At 54.4% G+C, this 27,053-nt stretch overlaps 4 protein-coding genes across 4 annotated transcripts in view; 1 reads left to right on the forward strand and 3 right to left on the reverse strand.

The window, feature by feature from the left end:
- Positions 1-2,547: 2,547 nt before the first annotated feature.
- Positions 2,548-6,000, forward strand: PHGDH (phosphoglycerate dehydrogenase). Its single transcript, XM_010715700.3, has 12 exons — positions 2,548-2,800; positions 3,148-3,299; positions 3,436-3,501; positions 3,580-3,634; positions 3,712-3,810; positions 3,882-4,014; positions 4,089-4,237; positions 4,327-4,479; positions 4,553-4,685; positions 4,847-4,971; positions 5,104-5,323; positions 5,767-6,000. The coding sequence occupies exons 1-12, from the start codon at positions 2,663-2,665 to the stop codon at positions 5,919-5,921; spliced, it is 1,578 nt and encodes a 525-aa protein (XP_010714002.1). The 5' UTR covers positions 2,548-2,662; the 3' UTR covers positions 5,922-6,000.
- Positions 6,001-6,479: 479 nt separating this feature from the next.
- HMGCS2 (3-hydroxy-3-methylglutaryl-CoA synthase 2) lies at positions 6,480-10,140 on the reverse strand. The gene is made up of 9 exons (XM_010715701.4): positions 9,449-10,140; positions 8,822-9,264; positions 8,476-8,601; positions 8,198-8,362; positions 7,951-8,119; positions 7,703-7,873; positions 7,028-7,134; positions 6,824-6,949; positions 6,480-6,750 (listed from the first exon to the last, which is right to left on the reverse strand). The coding sequence occupies exons 1-9, from the start codon at positions 9,535-9,537 to the stop codon at positions 6,644-6,646; spliced, it is 1,503 nt and encodes a 500-aa protein (XP_010714003.1). The 5' UTR covers positions 9,538-10,140; the 3' UTR covers positions 6,480-6,643.
- Positions 10,141-10,287: 147 nt separating this feature from the next.
- On the reverse strand, positions 10,288-11,753 carry REG4 (regenerating family member 4). The gene is made up of 6 exons (XM_010715702.4): positions 11,665-11,753; positions 11,143-11,227; positions 10,965-11,062; positions 10,744-10,881; positions 10,567-10,672; positions 10,288-10,454 (listed from the first exon to the last, which is right to left on the reverse strand). The coding sequence occupies exons 2-6, from the start codon at positions 11,201-11,203 to the stop codon at positions 10,381-10,383; spliced, it is 477 nt and encodes a 158-aa protein (XP_010714004.1). The 5' UTR covers positions 11,204-11,227; positions 11,665-11,753; the 3' UTR covers positions 10,288-10,380.
- A 1,476-nt stretch (positions 11,754-13,229) lies between these two features.
- The window catches only part of NOTCH2 (notch receptor 2), a 79,898-nt gene continuing 66,074 nt past the window's right edge, over positions 13,230-27,053 (reverse strand). The window contains exons 23-33 of the mRNA XM_085231471.1: positions 26,596-26,708; positions 25,778-26,307; positions 24,803-25,150; positions 24,437-24,579; positions 23,975-24,185; positions 23,065-23,161; positions 22,398-22,566; positions 18,580-18,881; positions 18,295-18,442; positions 17,723-17,820; positions 13,230-16,881 (exon numbers count right to left, since the gene is read on the reverse strand). Coding sequence (XP_085087597.1) covers positions 15,538-16,881; positions 17,723-17,820; positions 18,295-18,442; positions 18,580-18,881; positions 22,398-22,566; positions 23,065-23,161; positions 23,975-24,185; positions 24,437-24,579; positions 24,803-25,150; positions 25,778-26,307; positions 26,596-26,708 — 3,503 coding nt within the window. The 3' untranslated portion in view covers positions 13,230-15,537. The remainder of the gene's footprint in view (positions 16,882-17,722; positions 17,821-18,294; positions 18,443-18,579; positions 18,882-22,397; positions 22,567-23,064; positions 23,162-23,974; positions 24,186-24,436; positions 24,580-24,802; positions 25,151-25,777; positions 26,308-26,595; positions 26,709-27,053) is intronic.

The following is a 27,053-nucleotide window of genomic DNA, read 5'->3' on the forward strand; positions in this document are numbered from 1 at the left end:
CAGAACGTGGCACGGCTCTGCCCGCTGCCTCGTGGCAGGGATGTCTCAACGAGGCCACCGTGGGAGGTGGGGCCGGTGCTGTGTGCGCCTGTGGCTGCGTGCAGCTATCCGCCTGCGGTCACGGCCCAGCACAAGGCCCCCATTGAGCGCAGCGGGACGGGGGGAGCGGGGCCGGCGGTACCCAGACTGCTGGGCGGGTCGGCTCCTGGTGCGGAGCGGGCACGGACTGAGGCTGGATGTGGGGACGGGCACGAGATAGAAGAGCAGGGAGGATGCAAGAGCCGGGTGAGATGGGGCCGGCTCCACTCCCGCACCACCTCCCCAACCTCGGCCTTCCTGCAGGGACACTAGCAGCCCCCACCCTTCGTGCCGGGGTCAGCCCCGGCTCGTCCCCGCAGCGCCGGACGGCCCCGTCCCATCGCGCGGCAGAGCACCCGCCGGTCCCCACGGCGTGCCCCGGCACCGTGCGTCCCCATGGCGCGCCGGCTCAGACCCGCTGTGACGGGCTTTCGGATGGGCAGCGCCGGCACCACGCAGCCCCAGGGCAGCAAACTGCATCCCGGCCACGGGATTCTCCACTCGCGGCCCCACGCATGTCCCGGTCTCTCATCGCCCTCGCATCCCCCGCGTACCTCCCTCACCGCCGCTCACCTCCGCCGCGGGGCTCGCATCCTCCCGTCCGCCTCCGGGCTGCACCGCGCCGGGCCCCGCCGCACTGGGGGCACCGGGGGGCTCCGCGGGCAACGCCGGGCCGCCCCAGCGTGCGCCGGGGAGGCGGCTCTGCGGCACCGGGCGGCTCCGCCCGCCGCTGCATCCCTCCTCCTCCGCCTCCTCTTCCTCGTCCCTGCCTCCATCCTTCCCTCCCGCTCCATCCCTCCCGCTCCATCTCTCCCTCCCTCCGTCAGCCGTCTCCGTCTCCCGGTGCCTCCGCCAGCAGCAATCCGACTTCCTGCCCTCAAAGCACCTTTGCTCTTTCTCTGCCACTCCTATCCTGACCCAAGGACCCTCTGGAGCATCCCTAATTCCCTTCCCTGGTACCACCCCTGCCCTCTCCCCACTGTCCCAGTGCCCCTCACCATGCGGGTACCCCAAATTGCTCTCCTCCATCCCACACCCACGGCAGCCACCTTGTTGGTGCCTCCATGCAGAGCCCACCCAGGACTCCAGCAGTGGGATTTAGCAGTAGGGGTACCAACCCCCTGTAGCCCCTCGACCTCATCCAGGTCATGGTCCAGTTGCCACCAACGTCACCAAGTGCCGTATTAGAGGTGCCCACCACTCTGAGGGTTTGTTATATGGGACTTGGGGACTGCGTTCTGGTCTCTCCGTGAGGCCGTGGGGGCACACCAGTGAGTACCTTCATCCCGCTCCCCATGTCCCTGCAAGGGCTGCGGGGTGTAACTCCTGCTCTGCTCCCCAGGAGAGGGCACCAACTACCTGGGGAAAGCTGCACGCATTGCACTGCGGCGGTGCCTTCGTCACGCATGGCCTCGGGTGATCGCACGGGACAGGGTCTGCGGGAGCTGGGCTCAGCAAAGGGCCCCCACCCGCTGCAAGGGGTGTCCCCTGCTTGTCCCCGCAGATGCGGGGGGGGACGCACGGTGTGGGAGCCACCAGAAAGTGACACCCAGCTGGTGCTGTCCCAGACTTGGCGGGCGCCCTGAGCTCGATCTTAATGGTTAATAGGGGCCGGGGCCAGGCGTGGGGCTGTGCCAAGGCACTGGAGCGCGGCCGGAGGGCCATGTCCACACACCCTGCCCTGAATACCCCCAACATTTGCTGTGCATGGGGAAACCGTGTCCCGGCAATGGGTCTGCAGCCCCTCCAAGGGGCAGCACGGGGTCCTGCTGCGGGATGTGTCCAACCCCGGCCTTGACCCCACCTCTCGTCCATGCCAACTGCCCCGGACTTTCCTCCCTTTGGCGTCACGGTTGTTCCCTGGCTGCAGCTGTAGTGGGGTGTGCATGGTGCCGGGGTGCACACAGCCTGCAGGGAGCGTGCCCTGCACTGGTCACATCCTGAGGTGTTGTCTCCATGACGAAGGGGACACTCTCTGTTCCTCCCTATCCCTTGTGCCACGTTCCCATGCTGTCCCCTCCAGGGCCAACGCTTTCCCCACGAGGTCACCTGCGCAGCCACCTGGCTCCCACCCCACGGAGGGCGTTTGTTGGGTGTCTCCTGTGCACTCCGTGCAATTGGGAGCCGGTGATGGGCTGGCCCTGTGCCCCTAGCGCTTATCGGGGCATTGCTCAATGGTGGGCGCAGTGCTGGGGCAGTGCGGTGGTTTGCCACCACCTCCCTGTGGTGGGGAAACTGAGGCACGGCAGTGGAGTGCGGGGTACGTGGGTTGAGGGGGTGTTCGATGCTTTGGGGGCCCTGTTGGGCTCCCCACTCCGCCATCACAGCTGCTGAGGGTGAGGGGCTCGGGGGCTTAGGGGGGATGGGATCCTAGGCTCGCAGCCAGCGACGATGGGGAGAGGAGGGAAAAGAGGTGGGATTATGGAAATGGGATCCAATGAGACAAGAGAGCAGCCCGCAAAACATGCCCCGCCGGCAGCGCATTTAGTGCGGCGGGCAGCACTCAGCAACCTCTTTGGCCGGAGCTGTGCGGACAGACAGTGGGCACGGACCCCCGACAGCCCCAACAGCCCAACACCAAGCGATGGCCTTTGCCAAGCTGCAGAAAGTGCTGATCAGCGACAGCCTGGACCCCTGCTGCAGGGACATTCTGCGGGCGGGGGGCATCCAGGTGCTGGAGAAGCCCGGGCTGAGCAAAGAGGAGCTGCTGCAGGAGATCCGGGTGAGCAAGCTGGGGTCTGCGTGAGGCTCAGAGCCCTGGGCTGGTGGCAGCGGGTGGGCACAGGTGGGCACCAAGTGGGCACAGCGTCTCTCTGTCCCAGTGGGATGAGTGGGTACACCGCAAGCACACGGTGGGGACATCAAGGAACATTGCAGAACGGTGGGAGGCTGGAAGCCCCCTCGCCCAGCGGGTCACGTCTCCGCCTCCTGTGTCTGATGCAAGAATCCTGGTTGCTTTCACACTGCTGATCCCAGCCCCAGACCCGCGGCTCTTCCCACCCCGCCACCCACCCTGCCTGCCATCCTCACGGCCCAGCCCTGACCGACGTGTGGTGTCTGTCCCTGCAGGACTGTGATGGGCTCATTGTCCGCTCAGCCACCAAAGTCAGTGCTGACGTGCTGGAGGCGGCGGGCAGGCTGCAGGTGGTGGGCAGAGCAGGCACCGGTGTTGACAATGTGGACGTGGAGGCAGCCACCAGGAAAGGAGTGCTGGTGATGAAGTAAGAGTGGAACCCACAGCCAGAAAGGAGACATCCTGCTGGCACGGGGCTGGGGGGGTCAGCACGGTGCTCAGCCTCCCCGCGGGTCTCTATCCCTATGGGGAGGTCACACGGTGACCCAACTCCCTGTCCCCAGCACACCCACCGGGAACAGCCTCAGTGCTGCAGAGCTCACCTGCGGCATGATCCTGTGCTTGGCCAGGTGAGTGCAGGGCTGTATGGGGTGGGGTATCCATCCCACAGCCCCCGGCCCTGCACAGACCGTGCCCTCCTCTTGCAGGCAGATCCCACAGGCAGCTGCCTCTATGAAAGAAGGCAAATGGGACAGGAAGAAGGTATGGGGCAGGTGCAGTGCCTGGGTGGGTGGGTGCTGGGTGGCCCCTGCTTGCTCACCGCTCTCCTCGCCCCCCAGTACATGGGCATGGAGCTGAACGGGAAGACACTAGGCGTGCTGGGGCTGGGCCGCATCGGCAGGGAGGTGGCCACACGGATGCAGGCTTTTGGCATGAAGGTGAGCAGCAGGGCAAGGGGCAGTGGTGGGGAGCAGGCTGGGTACAGCTGTGAGCCCCCACTCTGCCCCAGACCATCGGCTACGACCCCATCATCACCCCTGAGGCCTCAGCTGCGTTTGGCGTGGAGCAGCTCCCGCTGGAGCAGATCTGGCCCCGCTGTGACTTCATCACGGTGCACACACCACTTCTGCCCTCCACTACAGGTAGGGCGGTCTGGGAGTCTGGGGTTGCTCTGGGGCTGCCCCTGTATCCCCATCCCTGATGGTGCTCCCTGCAGGGCTGCTGAATGATAGCACCTTCGCCAAGTGCCGACGTGGTGTGCAGGTGGTGAACTGTGCCCGGGGGGGCATCGTGGATGAAGGAGCACTGCTGCGGGCATTGCGCTCAGGGCAGTGCGGAGGGGCCGCCCTCGATGTCTTCACACAGGTGAGAGGGGTCCCCCTGGGGCCATCACCCAAATTGGGCTAGGGCGGCCCCCAGGATGGGCACAGGGCTGAGACTGGGGCTGTATGCAGGAGCCCCCGAAGGACCGGGACCTGGTGGATCACCCCAACGTCATCTGCTGCCCACACCTGGGTGCCAGCACCCGGGAGGCGCAGAGCCGTTGCGGCAAGGAGATTGCCATGCAGATAGTGGACATGGCCACTGGAAAGGGGCTGGTTGGCGTGGTGAGTCCCCTGGTGCACCTCAGAGATCCCATGTGTGATAGATCCCCACTGCTCATCCCGCTTCTCCTCTCAGGTCAATGGGCAGGCGCTGAGCAAAGCCTTTGCGCCCCAGACCAAACCCTGGATCACCCTGGCCAGGGCGCTGGGCACGGTGCTGCACGGCCTGGCCAAGCAAGCGACAGGCAATGTGCAGGTCTGCACTCTAGGTGAGAGGTGGGCAGGTGTGCTCCAGCACAGGGACCCAAGGGGACGCACTGGGTCAGAAGGCAGGAGGTGGTTGGGTGATGGGATGAAAGATGGGAGGAGTGGGATGGATGGGATAGTGGGAATACAGACGGACACGAGCTGATCGCAGTACTGATCCCAGGGGCCCCCCTGAAGGATGCCAGCAGCTACCTGGCACCTGCTGTGGTCTCAGGCATGCTGGCTGGAGGAAAGAAAGAGGCGACCCTGGTGAATGCCATGCTGCTGGCCCAGGAGGCTGGTCTGAAGGTACACAGAGTGCCACATGTCAGCCTAATGCCACCACATCCTATCCTTCCTTGGTATAAGCCCATGGGGCACTGTGCCCTTAGGGGACATCCCTGTAGGATGCAGGTGCTGAGTGGCCATCTCCCCAACCAGGTCACAGCCTCCCATGGTGACACATGCCCTGAGCCCGAGGGCTTGCTGCAGGTGGCCTTGCAGGGCACCCCGCACCGGGTGACAGGAACAGTGCAGGGCAGCACTCCGGTGCTGCGGGAGCTCAACGGGGTCACCTTCAAGCAGCCGGCACCACTGGTGGGCCCTCTCCTTATCTACAGAGCCAAAGCATCTGAGACAAACACGCTGCCTACGCTCACTGGTAAGCTCCTGGAGTCACCAGGAGCAAGGGAACAGCCGGAGGGATCTCCACAATCAGCCTGAAGTCAAAAGGGGGATGATGCTGACAGGGCATTGTGTGTGGAGACAGGAGGGGTGGTTTGGTTACAGGAATGGGAAATTGGTAATGCAGTGGAACCGGCTACCCAGGGGGTGGTGGGGTCACCTTCCCTGGAGCTGTTCAAGAACCATGGACTTCTGGCAGTGAGGGACATGGTGGGGATGGGCTGGGGTTGGACTTGGGGATCTGAGAGGTCTTTGCAACTGTAATGATTCCACAGTTGTATGACTTGGGGCAAAGGAAAGGAAGAATATCATAGAGAGGATTCAGGGTAGGCAGAGCCCTGCTACTCGTGCTCCCATACCACTGTGGGGTCCAGGTACCAGGGAACAGGCTGCAGCTCTAACCTCTTTCCTCCTGCCCAGGATTGCTGGGGAAAACAGGGATCCAGCTCCAGTCCTACCACAGCTCCAGTGCAGTGTCGGGGGAGCAGTGGAGCATAGCCGGGCTCTCAACCCCGCTGTCTGACCTTGCTGGCCTGAAGCCATGCACTACAGAAGTCTTCCAGCTCCACCTGTAGCCCCCCCCCCAACCAGGATGGACCTGGAGCCCCCAGCACCTGGGGGAGCATCATGCTCAATAAAGCATCCTGCAAATGAGCATGCTGTGCCTTATCCATGCATCCCTACCTTCTGGCGTCCTTCCTACCCATCCCTAAACCCTTCTCGATGATGTCCCTCATACCCAACTCCACACCATTTCCTGCAGACTCTGTCCTTCCTGGCTCCATCCCCGGTGCCGCCCCCATCACCTTCTAGCACTATTTGCTCAAGGGTGCAAAGGTCTCTCAGGCTCTGCTGCCCTGCTGAAGTCCCCTCTGGCCACAGCCTGGGCAGTGCTCCAAGATGGGCTGAGCCTCCTACGTCACCCCACTTCCACCCATGGAAGCTATCCCCTGGGGATGTTGGCAATTGTGTATTGCCACCTGTGTTGGATCCAAAGCATTAGGCATCCTGAGTGTACATGCCCTTCTCCTCAGGCACGTGTGGGGTACAGGGATAAATCTCACCTGGCACGGAGGTGATTCAGGATGGGTTTAGGGGCAGGAAGAGAATACATGGCACTGGATAAAGTAGACTGCTTTGCAATAGGGAGCCAGAGCTGGGGCATTGCCCTTGCATCCGTGCTTTATTCCCCATGCTGCCCGTGTTTTCGCAGAAAACACTGCTTGCCCTGGAACCCGGATGGCTACATTCACCCCTGTGCCTGCACATCTCCCCGATGGCTGCCCCGCTCTCTGCCCTACATGGGCTTCCTGGCGTACTGCCGGCGGTACTTGTCGTCCACCCGCTCCAAGTACCAGGTGCCGGGGAACAGGTCTGCCTGGGAGCCGTGCGGAGTGTGGTTGGCTGTGGGGAGAGGACGTGAGGCTCAGCGGGGCAGCCGGACCCCAGCAATGGGGTGTCCCCCAGCCCTGCTCACCGAGGTGATGGGTCTCCTCACGCCGCTTCATGATATCGGCGAAGTCCTGTGGGGCCACGCGCTTGCGGGCATCCAGGCGGGCGGGTAGATCAGCCAGGCTGGAGAGCAGCTTGTCCAGGGGGGAGCCTGGTGTGAGGAGACGATGGATGAGACACTACCCATCAGTACCCTCCCGGCTCTCGGTCCCCATGATGTGGGACTCACCCGGGGCAGCATCCTGCGAGACACGGAGGGAGAACATGCTAGCAGCCAGCCCTGAGCCGTAGGAGAAGGCACCGATCCTGGAGCCGGCCAGGTCCTGAGCTGAGCACCTGTGGCCATTTGGGACGTGCAGTTAGGGGAGATATAAGGCTAGATGGACCTCAGCCAGGAGGGCCCTGGCAGACTGGGCCAGATTAAATTACAACCACTGCAGGAGAAGATAAGGGAGGCTGTGCTGCAGGGGACAGCAAGAAGGGAACAGTTTGACACAGCAGGGGCTGGCCGGTTCTCTGCCCCCACCACGTCCCCAGGCCGTACCAGGCACCGCAGCCCTGCACGGGGCAGCAAGTGGCTCAAGGACGGGCTGACGGACACAGCAGTCACACCGCCCTTGTGCCTGGCTGTTCCCATGTCTCCTTCCCAGCCGGCAGTAGGGGATGGCCGTTCTCTGGTCATGAAAAGGGGGCTTTCATCCCATAGCACTGACAGAAGGTCTTTATGCACTCCAGCAAGGCGGCATGGAAACGCTGGCTGGGGGACAGCACTGGGCTGAGTGAAGTGAAAGCTGGGCCATTCCCAAAACGGCATCCTCCACGCTGGCATCCCACCAAAATAGTGAACCCTCAAATGGCGCCCCCTCAAAATGGCGACCCCCTGCTGCCAGCGCTGCAGACTCACTGAGCCAGGAGTGAGGCCAGGCAGCCATACATGGACGGCGTGTACATGTTCCCATTGCGGGAGGAGAGCAGCAGGGAGGGCTTGGTCTTCTGGTTGAAGATCTCCTGGCTGGCCGTCTGGAAGGCCTTCTCCACCTCCTTGCTGGTGTAGGTGTCCTCCAGCTTCATGCCGCTGCATGGAGAGAGGCGGGCTGTAAGCATGTGTGGGAGGTGAGCAGAGGCGTCCTCACTACACTGAGGGACACCCACCGGAAGGGCTGCAGCCCCTTGTAGAGTCCAGAAGCCGTGTCAGGGTTGGTGGCGGCCAGGAAGTCGTTCAGCAGCAGCCGCCCCACTGACTTCTGCACCAGCTTGCAGAAGGGTGTGTGGAAGATGATGAACTTGAAGTCATCAAGGGTGAAAGGCCGCTGGATACCAGCTGGAAGGCAGAGCAGGAATGTCAGTTGCCATTGGGTGGGATGTGCGGCCATCCGAGCACCACAGCGTCACCCCTCACCCTGCTGCCACTGGCTCTCTGCCTTCCTGCGGTACACGGCGTAGCAGCGGTCCAGAGCCCGCAGGTAGCACTGGATGGAGAGGGGACCGTCCACTACTGGGTATTCTGAAGACAGGTCGGGCTTGTAGAAGTCATAGGCGTGCTCCATGTGCGTTCCCCGCAAACCTGGGGACACAGGGGAGAGCTGTGTGCTGGGGATCTGCTCGCGGGTCCTAACCACTATGTCAACCCCACCTTTGGCCCAGTCATGGCCAGCCAGATCCCCATGGAGCACTGACCTCTCTCCAGCACCAGAGGGGCGTTGGGTCCCACCAGCATAGCAATGGCACCGGCACCTCCTGTGGGCCGTGCGTTCCCCGTTGCGTAGACAGCAATGTCCCCACACACCACCACGGCATAGCGTCCTGTGAGAGGACAGCGGGGATGACAGTAGGTGGGACCCATCCATCCTGTGGTCCCAGTACAGCCCACCACTCACATCCCCATCCCCATCCCCATCCCCATCCCCATCCCTTGGCCTATGTGGGTGAGAAAGAAAGGTGGTGGGATGACAGTGGAGGAGCATTCTTCCCCCACCCCACAGTGCCCACCCCACACTCAGGCACCCCCCAGCCCCATGCCCACCGTCCCAGGCACTGGACTCGACCCAGGAGGCTGCGTTGAAGAGCGAGGCTGTGCCACCATAGCAGGCGTTGGTGGTGTCAATGCCCTCCACATCAGTGTTGCCTGACTCGCGGAAAAGCTCCATGAGGACGGTCTTGACGGCCTTAGACTTGTCGATGACGGTCTCAGTGCCCACCTCCAGGCGGCCGATGGCATCCCAGGAGAGCCGCCCACGCTCCACCAGCCTCTGCACCACCGTCAGGCACAGCGAGTTGATGTCCTCATGGGCAGCGCAGAAGCCCATCTGCTGCTGGCCCAGGCCACGCGTGTACTTGCCGGCCTCCACACCGTCGTAGCTCTCCAGTTCAGACTGCTCCACATATTGTGCAGGGAAGTACACCTCCAGTGCCAGGATGCCCACGTCCTTGGGCCACGTGCCTGTGCCGGCTGCAGTGCTGGAGAGGCTGCGAGGCAAAGGGAGCAGCAGGGATCCTGTGCTGGGCACCACTGAGGCTGTCTGGGCCCCACAAGCGCTTGCATCCCGCTCCCTGCCCCCACAGAGCCCCCTGCTCCCCAGCAAGCCTCCCAGCTGACCGCCAGCCCCCTGAAGTCCCCAGGCTTCGTCCCACCCCACGGCTGGGCGCTCACCATGCCTGCTGCATGGCTGCAGGGTGTACCCGTGCCAGCCCCCGCCTCGCCCCCCAGCACCGTGCAGCACGGCTGACCAAGCGCAGCATCTTCAGCCCAGATGGACGGACAGAGAGACAGACACAGGGACTGGCTTGGTGTGCAGCTTTTATCAACTGCGGCCCCCCCAGCCCTTATCAGCACATTGGGCACTGGTGCTCAAAGGTCAGCGAGCAGCAGCCAACACGACAGGGACAGTGCAGCAAGTGCTGGATTTGGAGGGCACAACTGGTGAGATGGCTGCAGCTGGTGTCCCAGCATTTTGGGATGCGTGGAGCCAGGGCTGAGCATCGGGGTGGGCTCAGTGCCACCAGGTGATGGCTCAGCGCTGAGCTGTGGGATGATGGTGACAGCAGAGCCCACCGTCACTGTGCTGTGTGACTCCCCAGCACAGAGCAGAGAGTGCCCAGTGCCACCCATGCCACCTGGGACATGTCATTCTCCATGTATGGCTGCCCCGGGGGACAAACATGAGCTAGGTGGAGGCACAGCCATCTCCAAAACAGCAGAGCAAACAGACACGTGATGCACAGAACCGCATTGCAATGACACAACGAGGGACCTTTGGCCCCGACTGCTGATGTCAACACAGCCCCTCAGAGCTGTGGGTTCATGGGAACCACTCCCATCTCCCAGGTCTTCATGCAGGGACCCTTCATCACACATCACCATCCCTCCACGCCTGCCCTAGCTCTGCAGCTTCTGAGGGCTGTCCCCAAACCCTCCTTTCCCCACAGGTCTCCACATCCACCGTCAGCGGGCAAAGCAGCAGGGGACTTTGCACAGGATGCACACCATGCTCACATGCTTCTCTGTTTATAGATGTATTTTTGAGAGATAGAGGGACAAGCGCAGAGGTGGGGTGAGAAGAGCGTGGGGGCATGGGGTTCTGCTCATTGCGAAGGTGTGAACTTGCAGATGAAGTGGTGCTGTCGGTCACAGTCAGCACTGGACCACACGGTGAAACCTATGGGAGAGATGTGCCACGGGGTCAGCATGGAGGAGGCAGCAGTTCCCAGGTCCCCTCTGCACAGAGGGGTCCCATAAGAGAAGGAAGCACGTGGGCTGTGGGCACTCACTGCTGCTCCTGGTCAGCAGGGCACAGCTTCCTCCTTGGGCACCATTCCCAGGAAGAGTTGGGAGGTCATCGTACTTTTGCCCGTGGGTCCAGCGCCAATCCCGGCTCTGAGCAGGACACAGGGTCAGGAGCCCAGCCCCGCTGCCCCCAGCTCCATGGGTACCCCCCCACCCCTCACCTGCCGCAAGTAGTGCAGGCCCAGCCAGACAGGCTGCGTGCGCTGGTAGTACATGATGACCCGGCTCAGTGTGGCTGCTTCCTTGGGCTCCTCCACCCAGGCCAGGTGAGCTCCAGAGTAGCTGTTCTGGCACTGTGCCTGCAGGGAGATGCAGAGCATTGCAGGACCCCGGCACACCCAGAGCTAGGGGCAGCCAGCTGTACACCCCTGACCACCTTTACCTCTGCCTCCTCCCAGGTGCGGCGCTGGGGGAAATACCTGAAGCAGTTCAGCTTGTAGTAGGACCAACCCTTGGGGCAGCTCAGCAGGTACCGGGCTCCTAGCAGAGGCGAGGATACACGGACAGGGGTTCAGCCCAATGCCCCCACCCCGAGCCAGGAGCATTCCCGTGGGACTCACCGACCACCTGCAGGAGCACCATGCAGCACAGCAGCAGAAGGGCACACCTGGCTGCCATCATCCTTCTCTCTTCTGCAGGCAACCCCTGTAAGATCCCATGGTGTCAACAGGTGCCTTAGGCAGGGCTCGGAGTTCCTGGGCAGACTCAGCCCCACCACTGCCAGCAGTGCTTTGGGGGATGGGACGAGGGACCCATGGCTTATACTGCCCAGAGCAGCAGCAGCGATGACATGAGCAGCTCAGGGCTGCTCAGGCCGCGAGGCCTCTGTGCATCACTGTTCCTCCTGCTTGCGTCCATGCCAGGCTGGGGAGGCAATCAGCTGCCTCAGCGCAGCTCCCCTTTATGTGCGCTAATCGCCAGTGCTGGGGATCATTTGCAGACTCAGCTCATCTTCCCCTCCAAGAGACAGCAACAAAAGTTGGCCTGAAGACCACAAGGCTGCAGCTTGCCCTGTGCCATAAAGGCAGCTCTTTTCCCCCTGAGCACCCCGAGGCTGTGCTTGGTGGCAGCCCCATCCTCACCTGGCGCAAGGAGATGGGAACAATAACGGCCCCTCGCGTCCGCGGGGCAGGAGGAGCTGCCCTATATAGCCCACTGCTCACTGGAGTCACTGTTTGCATAGCTCAGGTGATTGCCATCATAAAAATCTTAAGGCTCACTGCCCACATCCCCTGACCCAGCTGGAAACCCGCCTAGATCTCAGCTCTGTTTGCATTCAGCATTTCTCCAGAAAAGACAGGAAGGACCTCTCCTAGTTGGTCAATAAACCCCCTGCAATTAGCATTAATTACCAGAGCAAACAGAGCAGCCTATACGCAAAACCCAGCCTTGCACCTGCTGGGTGCCCATCTGGAATAGCACAGGGTGGCAGGGACAAGCCTCGGGGAGGCCGCCCGCAGGCAGCGTGATGGATGGGATGGGACGGGATAGGACAGGAGCCAGCAAGGCCTGCACCCCTCCCAGCTCACAGTGCGTCAGCCCCGCACCGCCCTTGTTTGATCTGCCCAGGCACCTCTCCGGCAGGATGCGGGGACAGCCTGCGGCTGGGGGCCATCAGATAGCGGGCAGGTGGCCGTCCCCCACACCCTGCACTGACACAGGCTCTGCTGGTCCATGTCCATCAGCTCCCCCGGTCGCAGCCCTTGCTGCAGAGCTTCGTGCCACCACACTGGAGCCACGCTCCCCACTGCAGGGCTTTCATGGTTCCCAAAGCACTGGGGCGTGTGCAGGCAGGCCCGGCTCTGGGGGCCCTGGGAAGAGGGCACCAGTTACGAAAAAGCATGAAAATACCCCCAAAGGAGCCTGAGGCTCCCACAGTTCTCCTTTCACTCAGTGATGCCTGCCCGGCTGGTTCCTTCGGGCCTGTTTGGAAGCGGCAGGACGGGTTCCCGCAGGCCGCTCCCCACTGCACGCAGGGGACGAGGCAGGTCTCAGCCTGAGCACCCCAACTGCTGCAGCTGTGCAGGGCTCAACCCCCAAACGTGGGGCAACCTGTGGGAGGGTGGTGAGCTGCTGGATGATGCTCCTACTGGTTGAGCTGGCTCTGCTGGAAGAGAAAGGAGCTAGTGTTTAATCTTCAAACAGTGAAAATGCCTCCAGCAGCTTTGTTATCCCTCCTGGGCATCATAATTCAGCGAGCAGCTCCACCAGAACCACAGCTGAAAACACAGGGGAGCACACAGTAAGCTTAAGGTGCAGGGGCAGCTCCTTGCTCAAAACACAGGAATGGAGCCATCGACAATTTGTTCTCTAATTGCTCAAGTCTGAAATTTTCCAGATCTGAAAACGCTCTTCCCCACCCACCCCAGAGCACGCACGCAGCTGCTGAGCCTCTTCTCAGCACACAGAGGGCCTCAGGGCCCTTCTGCTAAAGGGAGCTATGCAGTGAGGTTTGCATGCTGCTGAGCCATGGCAAAGAGCACTCGGCCTCCAAAAGTTTTCTCCCAACCTGGTCCTAACGAGCCCACCCTCATCAGGGCTCCGAGAACCACCCCACACAGGGCATGCTTCGCTAATCCCATCTTTGCAATCCACTGGTTGTGTCACAACAGCCAAGAGGGCAAATGAAAACAGCAGCACGCAGACGCCGGGCACGTACTCTTTATTCTGGGGATAAAAATTGCTTATACAATTTGCAGCAACTATTTTCATAAAAGACTTTTATAAAAAAAAATGTAAAAATAAGCAAATATTTTCCATTATTAATATAGGAAAATGCTGCTGTGTGAATGGTTGCTCTACAACTTACGAGTTAAAATACCACCTTAAGGAGATATTATCTTTACAAGTAGTTAAAAAAAAAAAAAAAGGCAGAGGGCCATCATATTAACACACCAGGCACAAAACTGGCTTCATTCCACAGAAAGCACTCATCTTGTAAATGGTAGCCACATATATAAAAAGGCACTTGGTTATTTGGGGCCAGCAGGCCCTTTGTTCTTTAGCACGGATGTAGCAACACTTCATTAAGCACAGTGAAACGTGTACCTCAACAGATCCCTGGGAGCGCTGGGCCCTGCCGGACATCTGAGTCAGCTGCAGCAGAGCTTCACAGTGCACACTGTGCCAGTGCGACAGGAACGCTGTGCGCGTCGGGAAAAGGAACTTCAGAATAAAAACTTCAGCCCAAACATGGCCCCGGGAACACGCTCCTCCTGAGGCCCTGCCTTCATGTACCATTGAGCGGAATGGAAAGAAGAAAAAGCTTTACGCTGGATTAGAATGGAAAGAAAGGTGGGAGAAATACTGTACACGGTAGGATGCTCAGACAGGAGCGGCCACCTCCGGCCTTTGGCGATAGCCGACAGCTCCAGATCTCTTTGGAACACGTGTCTGCAGGGTTCCCCTGAAGAGGTAGAAGCAAACCACCCCCAGGAATGTACACTGCTACTTCTGCCTGGCTTACAGCCCTTCAGGGAAGCGTTGGCTTGCAGACAAGGGAGAAGTGGTGCTGTCCCACTGAGGTCAGCTGCTTCCCTAACTCCAAAAACACAGGGGAGCTGCGGTACCATTGCCATGGCTGTCCCATGGGGGAAACTGTGACACAGGCTGAAGCTGAGGACAGAGGACAGCCCCAAACCCAAGAACCAAACTGCTTTACAGAGCTGTTTGTGAGCAACTTGCTCCACTGCTGGCCCAGCTCCTGCTGCAGCTGCCAGAAGGCTGCTTGGGACTCAGTGCAGCAGCTTCCCGTTGCTAGGGCAGGACAAGGCAGTGCTGCCACAGGACTGGAGCAGAAAAAACACTGCAGAAGGGCCAGACGCCATTCCTGTCACGCAGGGACAACACTGCAGACATATAATAATGTCCTTAATATTGCTCATTAACACCCCAGCGAGGCAGCATACAGTGTCTGTGGGACAGGATATAGCAACCCTCAGGTGGAGGGGAGGGAGTGCTGTGCAAGAACGTTGGAAGCTGATGTTGTTAGGTCTTGAGGTGCTCCTGCTAATCCCAAGAGCTTCCCAGCAGGCCTGTATTACTTGCAGGCATCTCTTCCAATCCGGGAGCACGTGAAGGCTGTCACAGACACACCTGGCACAACTGGGGATCATCTGTCACCATGGTCAGGTGTGTCTCAAGGAAGACATACAACTTGGGAGAGATGCACTTGCAGGCTGCTGCAGGGGAAAGATGGGTCAGACCAGCGTTTTCAGGAAGAAAATTAAAAAAAAATAAAAAGGCTTAAGAGAAGACTATATGTATATATATATAACCTCGGAATACCTTGGGGGCAGGCAGTGAAAACGGTAAGGGGTATTAGTGGGTTCATATAAGAAAAAGGTTCTCACAGAGTGAGGTGAAGCTGCGTGAGAGAGGGTGGTAGCTGCAGTCACTCAGGCTGCAGCTGGCCTGGAGAGTCTGGCTTGCTTGCTGAGCAGGGGGAGCCGCAGGATGGAGGGCTCTAGGAATGTGGGTGCAGCTCTGAGCTGTGTCCAAACAAGGCAGCTTGAACTCAAGGAGAACTAGTAGAAGGTGCTTCAGAGAGAGATTATGTAGGTAACAAAACTAGTAACAAAATAAGGATACAAAGCTGGTTTTGGCTAAATTTCGGGAGAAACAACCACGAGATGCATTAAGCTGAAGAGCTGTCTCCCCAGATACATGGTGGAACGCATTTAAAAGCAGACTGGAGAATCCAGTGCAGAGAGCAATCGCACCCAAGGCGGATGGCAGTTGGTTAGAAGTGATCCAGCTGGTCTTCTCCATCACCAGCTTCTACAGTTCTCTGCTTAGAAAAGCATAAAAGCCTACAGCAACCACAGTCCCTCCGACGAAAGAAAATCCTGGGCTCATTAAGACTCTTGGATACTAAAATGGTTCTTCATTTCCATCCTGGAAGACCTTCATGAGTTCTGACGTCCACTTTAGTCGGGCTCCACTTTGGCCAGCCTTCAGGCGTACACCTGCATGTTGTTCCTCTGCTGCTCTGGCATGTGAGCGGCCGCCGGCCCACGCTGGTTGTTACCAGGACTGGTTGCCACGTCAGACCAGTCAGAAGCAGAGTGCGGGGAAGAGCTTGACCACTGGTCTGGAGATTCAGGCGATGGAGTCAGGTATGGGTGCTCCCCTTGTAAGTGCCGGTTGTGGCTAGGAGTCCGTTCTGTGGCCGAGGAGTAACAGCTGTGCTGCGACGGAGGCGTGGGGTACTTCCCCATCGAGCTCTGGAACTGGTGGTAAGCTGGGAGGATTGTTTGAGGCACCTGCCCGTCCTGCTGAGGGATGGCAGCCATGGAGAACGAGGCGCTGGGCAGCTGAGCTAAATCTGATATCTGGTACATGGAGCTAAGAGGGCCAGCCATGTTCTGAGCGCAGTTGGACTGGGCCTGCTGTGGCAGTGCTTGCTGGTTTATGCCACCCTTGGGAACCAGCTGGAAAGTCATGATAGGGGGCAGAGACTCCCTGGACACTCCCAGGTGCTTCGTATCTGCTTGAACCAAACCGCTCTGCTGAGAAACACTGGGGTGCGAATGCATGACCGGCGGCACCATGCCGAACATCTCGTTGTACTGGGATTCGTTCATCTCCATGCGATTCATCCACTCGGTGGAAACATTGGCCGGCCGGAGCCTGCCAAGCCCGCTGTTTGGAGGGGTCGTTCTATGCTGTGAGAGCAGCTGGCTGACCGATGGGAGCACGGTGCTGGAGCCACGGCCTAAGGGCTGCATCTCGTGGAGGTTGGAGAAGGACATGCTGTGTGCAGCCTGCACCGACGGAGCGGTCAGCAGCGAGCTGGGTGATGAGTGTAGCACCCCTGGTGATGGCATCACAGGAGACGACGTTGGTTCGGATGCAAAAGCATGGGGAGATTCCAGGGAGTCAACTGGTGACAGGGTTACCGAGCTCTCTGAAAACTGCCCTTTGCTTTCACTGAGGGACTTCTTCCTTCTCCTCTTCGCATCTTTGGTGAGATTTGTGGGCATGATGCCTTTGGCATTCGGTTTTCGTGACTTCTTGCTTAACGAAGTGTGCTTCAGATTGAGAAAGGATCTATTTGGGCCACAAATGACCGGGGAGAGGGCAGAGTTCAGCATGGCCCCGGGGTGCCCAGTGGGGCTGTGTGCTACATTGTACTCGTTGAGAAGCTGCACAATGTCGTGGTGCATCCGGTCCTGGGCCACATCTCGGGGCAGACGATCCATGTGGTCCGTGATGTCTCGGTTGGCAAAATGGTCCAGCAAGATTTTGGCTGCTTCAAAACTGCCTTCCCGAGCAGCAAGGAAGAGTGGTGTCTCCTCCTGAAAATGCAAATAGGGATTTTAGTGGCATCATCACAAGAGGGACCAACTTATACGCAGTGCTCTCCTATGGCTGTGGCAAAAATAGGAAGCATGCTCTAATGTTCTGTCTCATTAACTGCCTACGAAAACAACCCATCCTGGGTTAAACCATCAGGAAGGGATAAGCGCACACCAAACCATTTCATTAGGAAAAGCACCGTTCTGCCATGAGTCCTTCAAGGAGCTGCAAAAGCATCCGGTGCATTTCTTCCATTGATCTCCATAAAGAAAAAGTACAAAGGCCCGGAACTGTCCAGTAAAGAACTGGAGCTTGGCAGTAGCCCTAAAAAATCCATTGACCAACATATACAAAACAGAGGAAAAAGTCAAGGATTAAGATGCAGTAAATACTAACAGCAGTAAAGTTACCGGAGGCCTGCAGAGCGTGGACCGATTCTCACACAGCAGTTTCTGCCCCATGTCCTCCCTGCACTGTGGTCTCCGGTAACGTGATGGGATGTGCCACCAGATCTGACTCTCAGCTAACCAGAACCTAGCTGCTTTATACCAGCAGCATTCCACTCTGGTGCTCTCACACACTAATTCTGTACTGCACACCTTTTCTGCAATGACAGCAGAACAGCACCGATGCCCAGAACACAGCCAAACAAGAAAGAACTGCTCTCCCAAACCAAAAGTTATGCAAGACATTCAGTATTTGAGGAGAATTAGAGTCACAGACTGGTTTTGGAAGACCTGTACGGAGCATCAGGTTAAAAAAAAATCTGAGTTTAGTTTACTTCCAACAAGATGCTTTGAGTTTGGAAGAATAGCCATGCTAAGCACACTCAAACCATACCTTGTTATCCTGCATGTCTCTGTTGGCTCCATTTTTCAGTAGCACTAGTGTTGCTTCCACATTGTTGACAGCAGCAGCCCAGTGAAGAGCAGATTTACCTGCAGAGGAACCCAACAGATTGAGACACAAACCAATTAACTACTGTTGAAAGACCCAAGATCGACAGAGTACATTGAGCAGTACAGTTCACATATGTGAACACATGCTGTTTACACTTTGGAAATCCTAATGTTGTGACATCTCCCTGCATCACCAAAATGCAATGGGACTTTCAGCACTTTGTTTTGCTTTTAATTTTTCAATAACCTGTCCAGAGAATCATGTCTGTATTACACAAAACCCCAGCATATTCAACCCTACATTTCTCCTGCTTCTCTTCCAGAGCTGTTTAACCAAGGCATTTTCCAGCAGCCTGAAGTCTATTACTGCTAGAAGGATATCCACAGGAGTGCCTAGTGTCCCTTTCAGCTACAGAACTTGAGCATCCCCAGCTCTGGGACATCAGAAGCCCACACATCCCGGCTTGCACTATGACAAATGTTTTGCAGCCCTGAACATCATGTCCGCATTACCGTGGTCATCTACAGCATTCACATCTGCTTGGCAATTAATGAGCTCTGCTACCATTCCTTCCACAGCCAGCCGTGCAGCCAGGATTAATGGGGTTGTTCCATCATTCATGCGAGCATCTAAGTCAGTCACTCTGTTACGGATCAAGATCTGGACAACAGAAGACAACAGATTATTTTTTTTCAGTAACGCTACACAGCAAAATTAAGGACTCGGAAGAAACCCAAGAGAAGGGCTCGTAGATTACATTGAGTGGCTGCTGTAAAAGGGTTCCTTAATTGCTGTACCTGAAAGACTCCCTGGGCATCAGCAGCTACAGCTGCATGAAGAGGGGTCCGTCCCATGTTGTCCCGTGCATTGGCATCTGCACCGGCATCCAGCAAACGTTTTGCAGCATCTGCCCTCGAATAACGGGCAGCTAAGTGCAGGGCCATCTCCCCAGTGCGGTCTGTTTGGGCCTGCAGGTTGGCACCTTGATAGATCAAATCTGTTATTATGTTCGCTGAGGAATCTTCTCCATCTTCATCATCCTCACTGATATCGGAACCGCCCACACGCAGAGATGCCAACATAAGTGGAGTACATCCATCTGCAATGGAAGAGATGTGATCGTGTTACACTCGACGGTAACCTAAAAAGGGTCAAGTGCTTCTGTTCCTGAGCACCCTGTAATTTACAACATACGCAGTAAATAAACCTGAAGATTCCAAGAATAAATGCTAATATTTGCTTATGGATTTCACTGCCTTGCTACACATACATCCTGGGTACGTAGAAAGTAAAAGGGACTGAGGTGGCGGCAGGAGTGGAACACTGTGCTAGCAAATCCATGGCAATCATAGAATGGCCTGGATTGAAAAGGACCACAATGATCATCTAGTTTTAACCCCCCTGCTGTGTGCAGGATCACCAAACACCAGACCAGGTTGCCCTATGAAGAACTGCCTGATTTATCCCACGTATGACCAGGGGACGTTTTGGACCACACAGACAACAGCTTCCAATTTACACAGCTCTCAATTTACAGTGTACTGCCTTTGCTAAATGGTTGCGTGAACCCTGAAGAAAGCAACAGTTAGGATTCTGTGCAGATAAATAGGTTGATGATCACCCAATGTAAGTAGTTTAGAGAGCTCTAATGCCCCACTTCCCAACTTCTCATCGCCAGGCTTTCCTAACTTTCATAAAAATCTAGCAATCTGTACTCCTACAGCCAGGATCTTTATCAACCATCCACAGAGATCATGGCTGCAGCCCTTGGATCCACCTCCCCGAGCCAGGCTAAGCAGCAGAACATACGCTCCTCCTAGTGGCTGACAATCAGAGCACAGACATCCTTTCGACAAACTCTTTTCTCAGGGTTTGCTGGAAGGCAGAGAAGCGCTGACGTACAGCCCTGGGTTCAGATCCAAGACCCATTCGTGTCTGCAGCCCCTCTTGCTTGCTGCCCAAGGCTAAACCTCTCTTTGTGCTCCTCCCTCCCTCCCACTGCTGGCTCTGTTTCCTTGTCCCACATGAATACTTCTCAATATGCAGGTCAGGATGTGGTCTTCTTTCTACTGCCCTGATACAAAGAGCAGAGAGATGAAGCACAGAAAGGAGCCTTCCTTTTCTGTAGCACCACAGTCCTAAGAAAATCACTTGCAGGAACGGTCTCATGCAATCACTGTGTTTGTCCTGGATGGATCACACTTAAATCTGTATGGGGACAGTGCTACAAAGTGCACTAAATCCCTAAAAAAATAAAAATAAAAAATAGCTGCCACCCTTCAAAGAGTCTCTCAGGTACATGAAGCTCTTTTCAGGGCTTGGTAAATTGGCCACACACGGGTAGTTTTATGAGGCTAGCAAAAAGCATATCCAGTTCAATTGTCACAATTAAATACTTCTCGTGTATTAAGAAAAAGCCATGGTCACAATGTCTTTTTTCCTCCTTCAAGCTTGTTCTGTGAAATAGTTGGAAAAGAATTCAAAAGGATCCAGCTGGAGGCAGACCACAGCATGGAAAATTCCAGTCTGAACCACTGAAGTTTTAGCTACTGAAAAAGAGGGCCATGTAACAGGAACAGTTAATCGGTTTTAATTACAGATGGTGGTACTAGTTATGCCAATAACTGCATTACCCTGGTTACACACCGACAATAACTCCACTGAAAAGAACGTCCTACCACTCTGGGGGACACAGAAAGAACAGCATGAAGAGACCAAAGTGAAAGCAGTATTTTACCGAAACAAAGAAAGAAAAATCCTCTGGTTTGCTACCTTTCAAGAAGACAGACCCTGAGTAAACCTAAAACTTAGAGAGATGGTGAAGCACAGAATTTCACCAGATATGCAGGACTCTGTACTAAAACAATACACTGAAAGGTGGGATGTATAGAACCCACTGGTAAAGTCTGTTGGAGATGGGACCTCTAAGATCCCCCACCCTCAAGAGACCTGGATTCAGGCAGGGAACCAAGGCATTTAGACTTGCCTCTCCCTCTCTCTACTGCTCTTATTACCTGCACCTGGACCTGTGGCCAGGCTCCAGCTCACCTACCTTCAGATGGCTACAGCCCAAACACCTGCAATCGAGCTGGTCAGACTCAACATCCTTTGTAATCAGAGGCATTAGTGAGGAATTACCAGAGCAGGAGCTCCAATCTTTGGGAGACTTCTGCTTGAGACAGAGGTGGCTGCATCTCAGAATTGCCCGTTTCTGGTGGCTGGGGCAGATGAACATTCACATTTACTGAGGAATCCTACCACTCCTTACTACTCCAGCACTTCTTTAACTTTTTCAACTGTTTCTTCCATAGTAAGCAACTCAGCATCTTGTACTGCAGAGGGGCATGGCTTACAGCAGCTTGCTTCATGTCCCACAGCATATGAATGACAGGAAAAAACTCACAGGCCAGATTGTACCACTGCTTTTGCTGGACAAAAGTTGGAGTGGATGTGAAAATAAGCAGTCTGAAGACTTAACACCACCATCTCCTGCACTTGGAAAGCTTTTATCCCAGCCACACAGCTAAAAGCTTCTTTATGGGGAAAAAAACCTAGATTTGGCAGAAACAGATGGCTCACGTTCTCACACAGGAATCTCTTTTTCCCCGTGTTTTACATTTCTGAGTGCTAATCAAGGAGCAAAAAAGACAATAGAAAGGGAATGAGAGAATTGATAAATTGCATGGAAACATTCCCACAAAATCCAATAAAAAATAACTGTAGCAAGATTATGAGAACAAACTCTCAGCATATGAATAACAACTATGTTTGCAGCTCCTTCTAATCAAGATAATATTCTTGGTAAACTCCCCTCAGAAACACAGGAATTGATTATAGATGAGCCACCCAGTTCCTTACCAGATTACAAGGCTTAGTGCCACAACTATAAGCAGCAGCTGAACGTTCTTACTGCACCTAGATTTCTGAGACTGAGAAAAAGAGTACATGTATGCAGGAGTTTTAAGGAGAAGTTGCTTTCTAAGCTCGGAGTTGTGGTATGCTATCAACAACTCATTGAACCTTGCAGTTGAAGATAAAAATCAATGAATTAAAAAGAACTCATCGTGAAGCTTGCTGCATTGCTGCTCTCTGTTCCAGCACAGATTACTCACACGCTGCTAATCAGGGCACACTGCTCTGCCAGAAGTCATCTTATTCAGGAAAAGGCCACCCTTGCATCCACACCAGAAAACGAACAGCTCAGGTATAAAGCCTGCTAAGCTCAACTTCAGCAAAGTCTGGCATAAGACCCTGCAGTGATCCAGCTAGAGAAGTAGGGGGTTACTTCCAGCAGAACTACGCATTCCAAAATTCAAGCATTCTGACAACTTTTAGGCAAGCACTGTTGTAAAGAGGATCATAGACAACTTCATTTAGCTCCTACTGCTGCTTACATGAACTCTCTTTTCTCCTGTTTACACAATATTCCACATGCTGCAGATCACAATCCAACCTCTCCAGCTTTCTTTTCTGGAACATACATGAGCTTTTCTCAAGTACCATAAAAGTTCTACTGATGACCCTGTATACCCCACGTTAGCAGTCTCAGCCATTGGAAACAAGAGAGGTCTGGTGGCTGACTTGCAGAACACCTGAGATGCTCAAGAGTACTGACCTGGTCCTCTGACATTGACATCCAGAACATCTACTTCTTGATCTGCTTGAGGTGGTGTAAGGGCTAGTGATGTGCTTCCACAGACATCTGCTGCTTCCAGGTGCTGCTGTGTCCACTGGCGCTGATCTATCTGCTCATCAGCTTCAGGGAGCAAGGCCTGGTCCTCAGTCTGAAAGCAGGAAATAAGCAGTTGTTTCAAAGTGCTTATCAAGCTGTTAATGTCTAAAGTTCTCTTGATCTAGTGAAAGATGTCTGCTGATGGCAGAGGGGTGGACCAGGCAATCTGCATAGGTTTCTTCCATCCCAAGCTGTTCTATGATTTTCTTTTTTTTAAGCTAATAAATGTGTCTGTTTACATCAGCTTGGTATTTCTAACTTTCACAGCCCCACCTTATGTTATTGGGACTCAACTGCAAGATATTACATTATCATTAATCCACTCTTCCCTTTGGCGCAGCAGGGCTTGAGCGACGAGACACTGGTATAGAAGTTACCTGGTTTCTCTACGTGCCTGTAGTGGCTGTGTTCACCTGAGGTTTTGCCCCTCAGATCTGATTAGCTGTATGTTACACACCTCTGAGTTAACCTGGAAATCAGTGTAACTGTTTTCCTCACTAGCCAAAAATGAGAGATAAGCAGGCAAAATTTAAGTATTAGAACAACTTACCTTTACTCTCTTTGGCTGAGGTCCACCATCACCTGCCCAGTGTTCAGTTGGTCCAGAATCTGCCATGTTACCCTCTGGTATCTGGACTGATAGATTTCTAAGAAACAAGAATACATCATTTTGTGGGCTGGCCAGGTCTTACTACTACTACTACCACCCATACGAGAGACAATAAATGGGATGGTTGCAAATGGAGGGCCAAAAAATTAGAATGGAACAACTACAGTCTCAGGTGAAACAAGCTGCTGCATGACAACAGGCACTATATGGATTAGAGGTGTTCACCTAAACAAATCCAGCACTGAGGTTCCAACTGCAGATTATCAGCCATGACATTGGAGGACTGAGCCCTGACACTCCCACGACTAGCAAACAATCTCAAGTGTCACACAGTCAGGCTTGGCTGGACGTGCTGACTTCCCAGGCCACACAGAGAGCATAAATCAGATTGAATATAAATCTTGCTCCCAGAACTGTGTGAGCTACACAGTGAGCTATGCATTTACAACTGTAAGCTTGGTTAACTCAATGGAAAGTCAAAACTTCATAAACGTGATTCTTCTTTTGAAACTTTCCATTATTCCTGAGTCATGCAGCTCAATTTATTAAATATATATGTTAGAAGTTAGTTGTCACCTATCAACTTAAAAACATATCACCTAATGTAAGAGGAAATAATGCAACTACCATCCTAACTACTAAACTACACCGCATCAGAAAACCAAACTTAACCAGATTAGGTTACAGTTATTTAAAGTTCTTCTGTCCTAAAAGGATGTACTCAATTCAGAGGAAGAGCCTAAGAAGTCTTAGCTTAAAGGTCGCTTTCCCTATGCTAAGTGCCTTTACTGAAAGATTTATACACCATGTTCTTCAAGCCAGTAGGTCAGTAGCCTACATACAAACTTACTTGAGTCCAACTGCATCTTCTCCAACTGGCTCCCTGCGCTTATGATTACTGGGATCCCTGCGCAGAATAAAGCCCTCTGGGAGCCACAGTGAACCGTGTTTGCGCTTACGCTTTGCCATCATCACACCCAAGAGAAGAATCAAGAGGATGATCAAAGCTGCCACAGCAAGTAGGTAGAGTAACTGGGTCTTTGGTGGTAACAAGGGTTCGCCTGAAAGTTCCAATTGAAGCACAGTGAGATTTTAAAAGTTGAGGCAATGATCTCAAATGTAATTTTACATGCTCTGCTTTACTAAGGAGAAGATGCCTCCCTTAGAGAGGAATGAGCATATTGCACACACAGCCTTCTGTAACTGAGGCCTTAACAGGTGAGATATGTTATGATGATGATCAATAATCTGAGCATGCGTTTTGCAAGCTCAAGTTTCTTGCACAAGCCACTATTCCCCTGCAATTACTTACTTTGGACTGACACAAAAGGATAAGGCAACATGCCCTTGATTGCCTGAGCAGCTAAGAGGGCTGCAGCAGCTTCTGTGTTGTGAAAGCATTGCTCTGAATCCTCTGCACACTGACGGTTGTCAATTTCTAGGAACACCCTTGTTCTGCAGAAAGAGTAAGAGAAGTTAGGAAAAGAGACTCTTCTTGTCAAAGCACTGGAAGAATCTGTGGTCTTAAGTTAACCTTTCCACTCTAAGCACTGAATATGGCAGTTGCAACAACTTTACGCTGGTCAACAGCCCCAGATGGTCTAGAATGTCCCAAGACACCTACGTGCAAGAGCTACCAGCGTAACAAGGCTAAAAGAACACGAAGGCCTCCACTCACCCAATGACCTCTTGCTCTAGTTCTCTGTGCTTGCGAACAACCACAAGGGATCGCCGACTCCGTGCTGCCGATTTCTCTCCATAGTATGGGAATACCATGGGATTTCCCTGGGAGTCCAGCTTAATTCTCAGATTGGTGTGAAGGAGAGTTCCCAAAGTACGCAAGAAGCTGCGAACGTCACGCAGCAGCTCATCAGGGCGCATCAAGACCACAATTATTAGGGTCCCCTCTGCCAGCTTCTCAGCTTTGTCACCAGCACAGTCAAGACCGTCCCAGCCACACTCCTCACTATTACAGCCCTGGTCACAGCGGCCGTCTGCATAGTGATCAGCACAGTACTTGTCATACCTAGAACAGCAAGAGGGTTACAGGCAGCATACAGGGCATTCACATTCTGTATAATATACCAACTGTCTAGAGCTTATACTTTACATCTATCTGTAGTCATCAGTGGTTGAGGTAAAGCAACAGTTGTGCTCGGGATACAGAGAAAAGATGCAGATGCAACTCCAGCATATGTGTGGCAGGGAGGAAGTATAAAACAGAACATCCCAGAAAGAGATGGTTCTATTCTGATACCAGTGGAAGAAAACAGCTTATTCTGTTTATCACAAAAAAGCTACATCAGCTCCTGCTTCCCCAAGGGAACATCACCTACTATAGGGTTTATTGTAATTAACTGAAGAGAAAGAAGCAGCGTGACAAACGAGCAGGAAAACACATTCAGAGGCAGCAAACAGCTAGGACAAAAACACAGACGTTGCAGCTATGAGCAGGGTTCAGGACAGAAGGCCTGAACTACTAAAATCCTGCACAAGGTGAAATACCTGCTATTTACATTTCCACAGAAAGCACAACACATTCATCAAGCAGGAGGAGGTTGAGGCAGCAGGTGTGAAGTGCACCTGCTGTTGAAAGCACTAGCAGAAGATATATTAGTGACACAAAGAAACCACCCTCAGGATCAAGCCTTACTTGCACATTCTGCCATTTTGCTGACATTCAAAGTTGTCAAACAAGCACTCAGGTGTGTTGCAGAACTCGTCACACTGTCCATTGAAAAGCATCCAGCAGCGAAATGAAGAGGAGCAGTTGGCCCAAGGATCCTCCATTGTCAGGGAACAGTCACCTCCATCCCACTGGCAGGCGTGAGTGTTACAGTCCTCATCACAATAGCTATCTCTCGCTTTTTCCGCACACTGGGAATCCAAGCATCCCAGAGGCTCTTGGCTGGGATGTATGAGCTGTTCACACTGGCTGCCTTGGGCGTGATCAGGGCACTGACAATAATAGTAAGGAGGCTGAGAACGAGGGTGGCAGCTTCCACCATTCTGGCAGGGGGCACTGGCACAGCCTGTGTTGGTCTGGCATTCCTCTCCCACAGCCAGCCTTGGGCAGTAGCATCGCGGACCAGAAGATGTCTGGATGCACTGCTCACCCTTCTTGCATTTCACTTGCCCGCAAGTACTGTGGCTGCTGAACTCACATTTTGCCCCAGAATAACCCTAGAGGGAAAACAGGAAAATGGTCAGGCTCAATACTTATTCTTCAGCCTTCTCGGGGGTGGAGACAAAGTGTCCCATGGAATCTCATTCTCAATAGTCATTTTCTTATGGTACATTCGGATTCCAGTAGATAAACTGAAGGACATGTGTACAGTCTGTCCAAGGACACAATTTCTAGTACTAAAGAAAACAACCTCAATCAACATTGGCCTAGTGAAGCTCATGTGACTGTAGACATAGGACTCCACAGTTAAGGCAGGTGATTCTGTTTCAGGACACTGCACTTACCGGAGGACACTGGCAGATGAACCCATCTGGCATATTGCTGGCAACAGCACAGGTACCTCCATTCTGACAGGGCTTCCTGGGACACACATCTATGACACTCTCACAGTGACGACCTGCGATGTAGACACACACAGAGAAATGATCAGAGAAATGCACGTGTGCACATCATAAAACCATCACCAAGAAAAGTATGCATCAACAGTCAACAAGTCAAAAACTCCAACGAAGCTTTCTTCTTGGAAAAGGTAAAGCACATCTCTTCAGATAACACATGCTCCTTAAGAAGCAAGTAGAGAAAGCACAACCCCCGAAATCCAAAGGGTTATCTGCAGCTAGCCCATCTCCTCTGCCTTCTGAAGAACACGTGACACAGTGCAAAGACAGTTTGCTGCTGTCACCCTTAAATCATCCAAGCACAGAGGCTGAAGATGTTGAGGATTCCCTGAGATCGCTTTACT

This window comes from Meleagris gallopavo, chromosome 10, assembly GCF_905368555.1.
Source record: "Meleagris gallopavo chromosome 10, MGAL_WU_HG_1.1, whole genome shotgun sequence".
Lineage (NCBI taxonomy): Eukaryota > Metazoa > Chordata > Aves > Galliformes > Phasianidae > Meleagris > Meleagris gallopavo.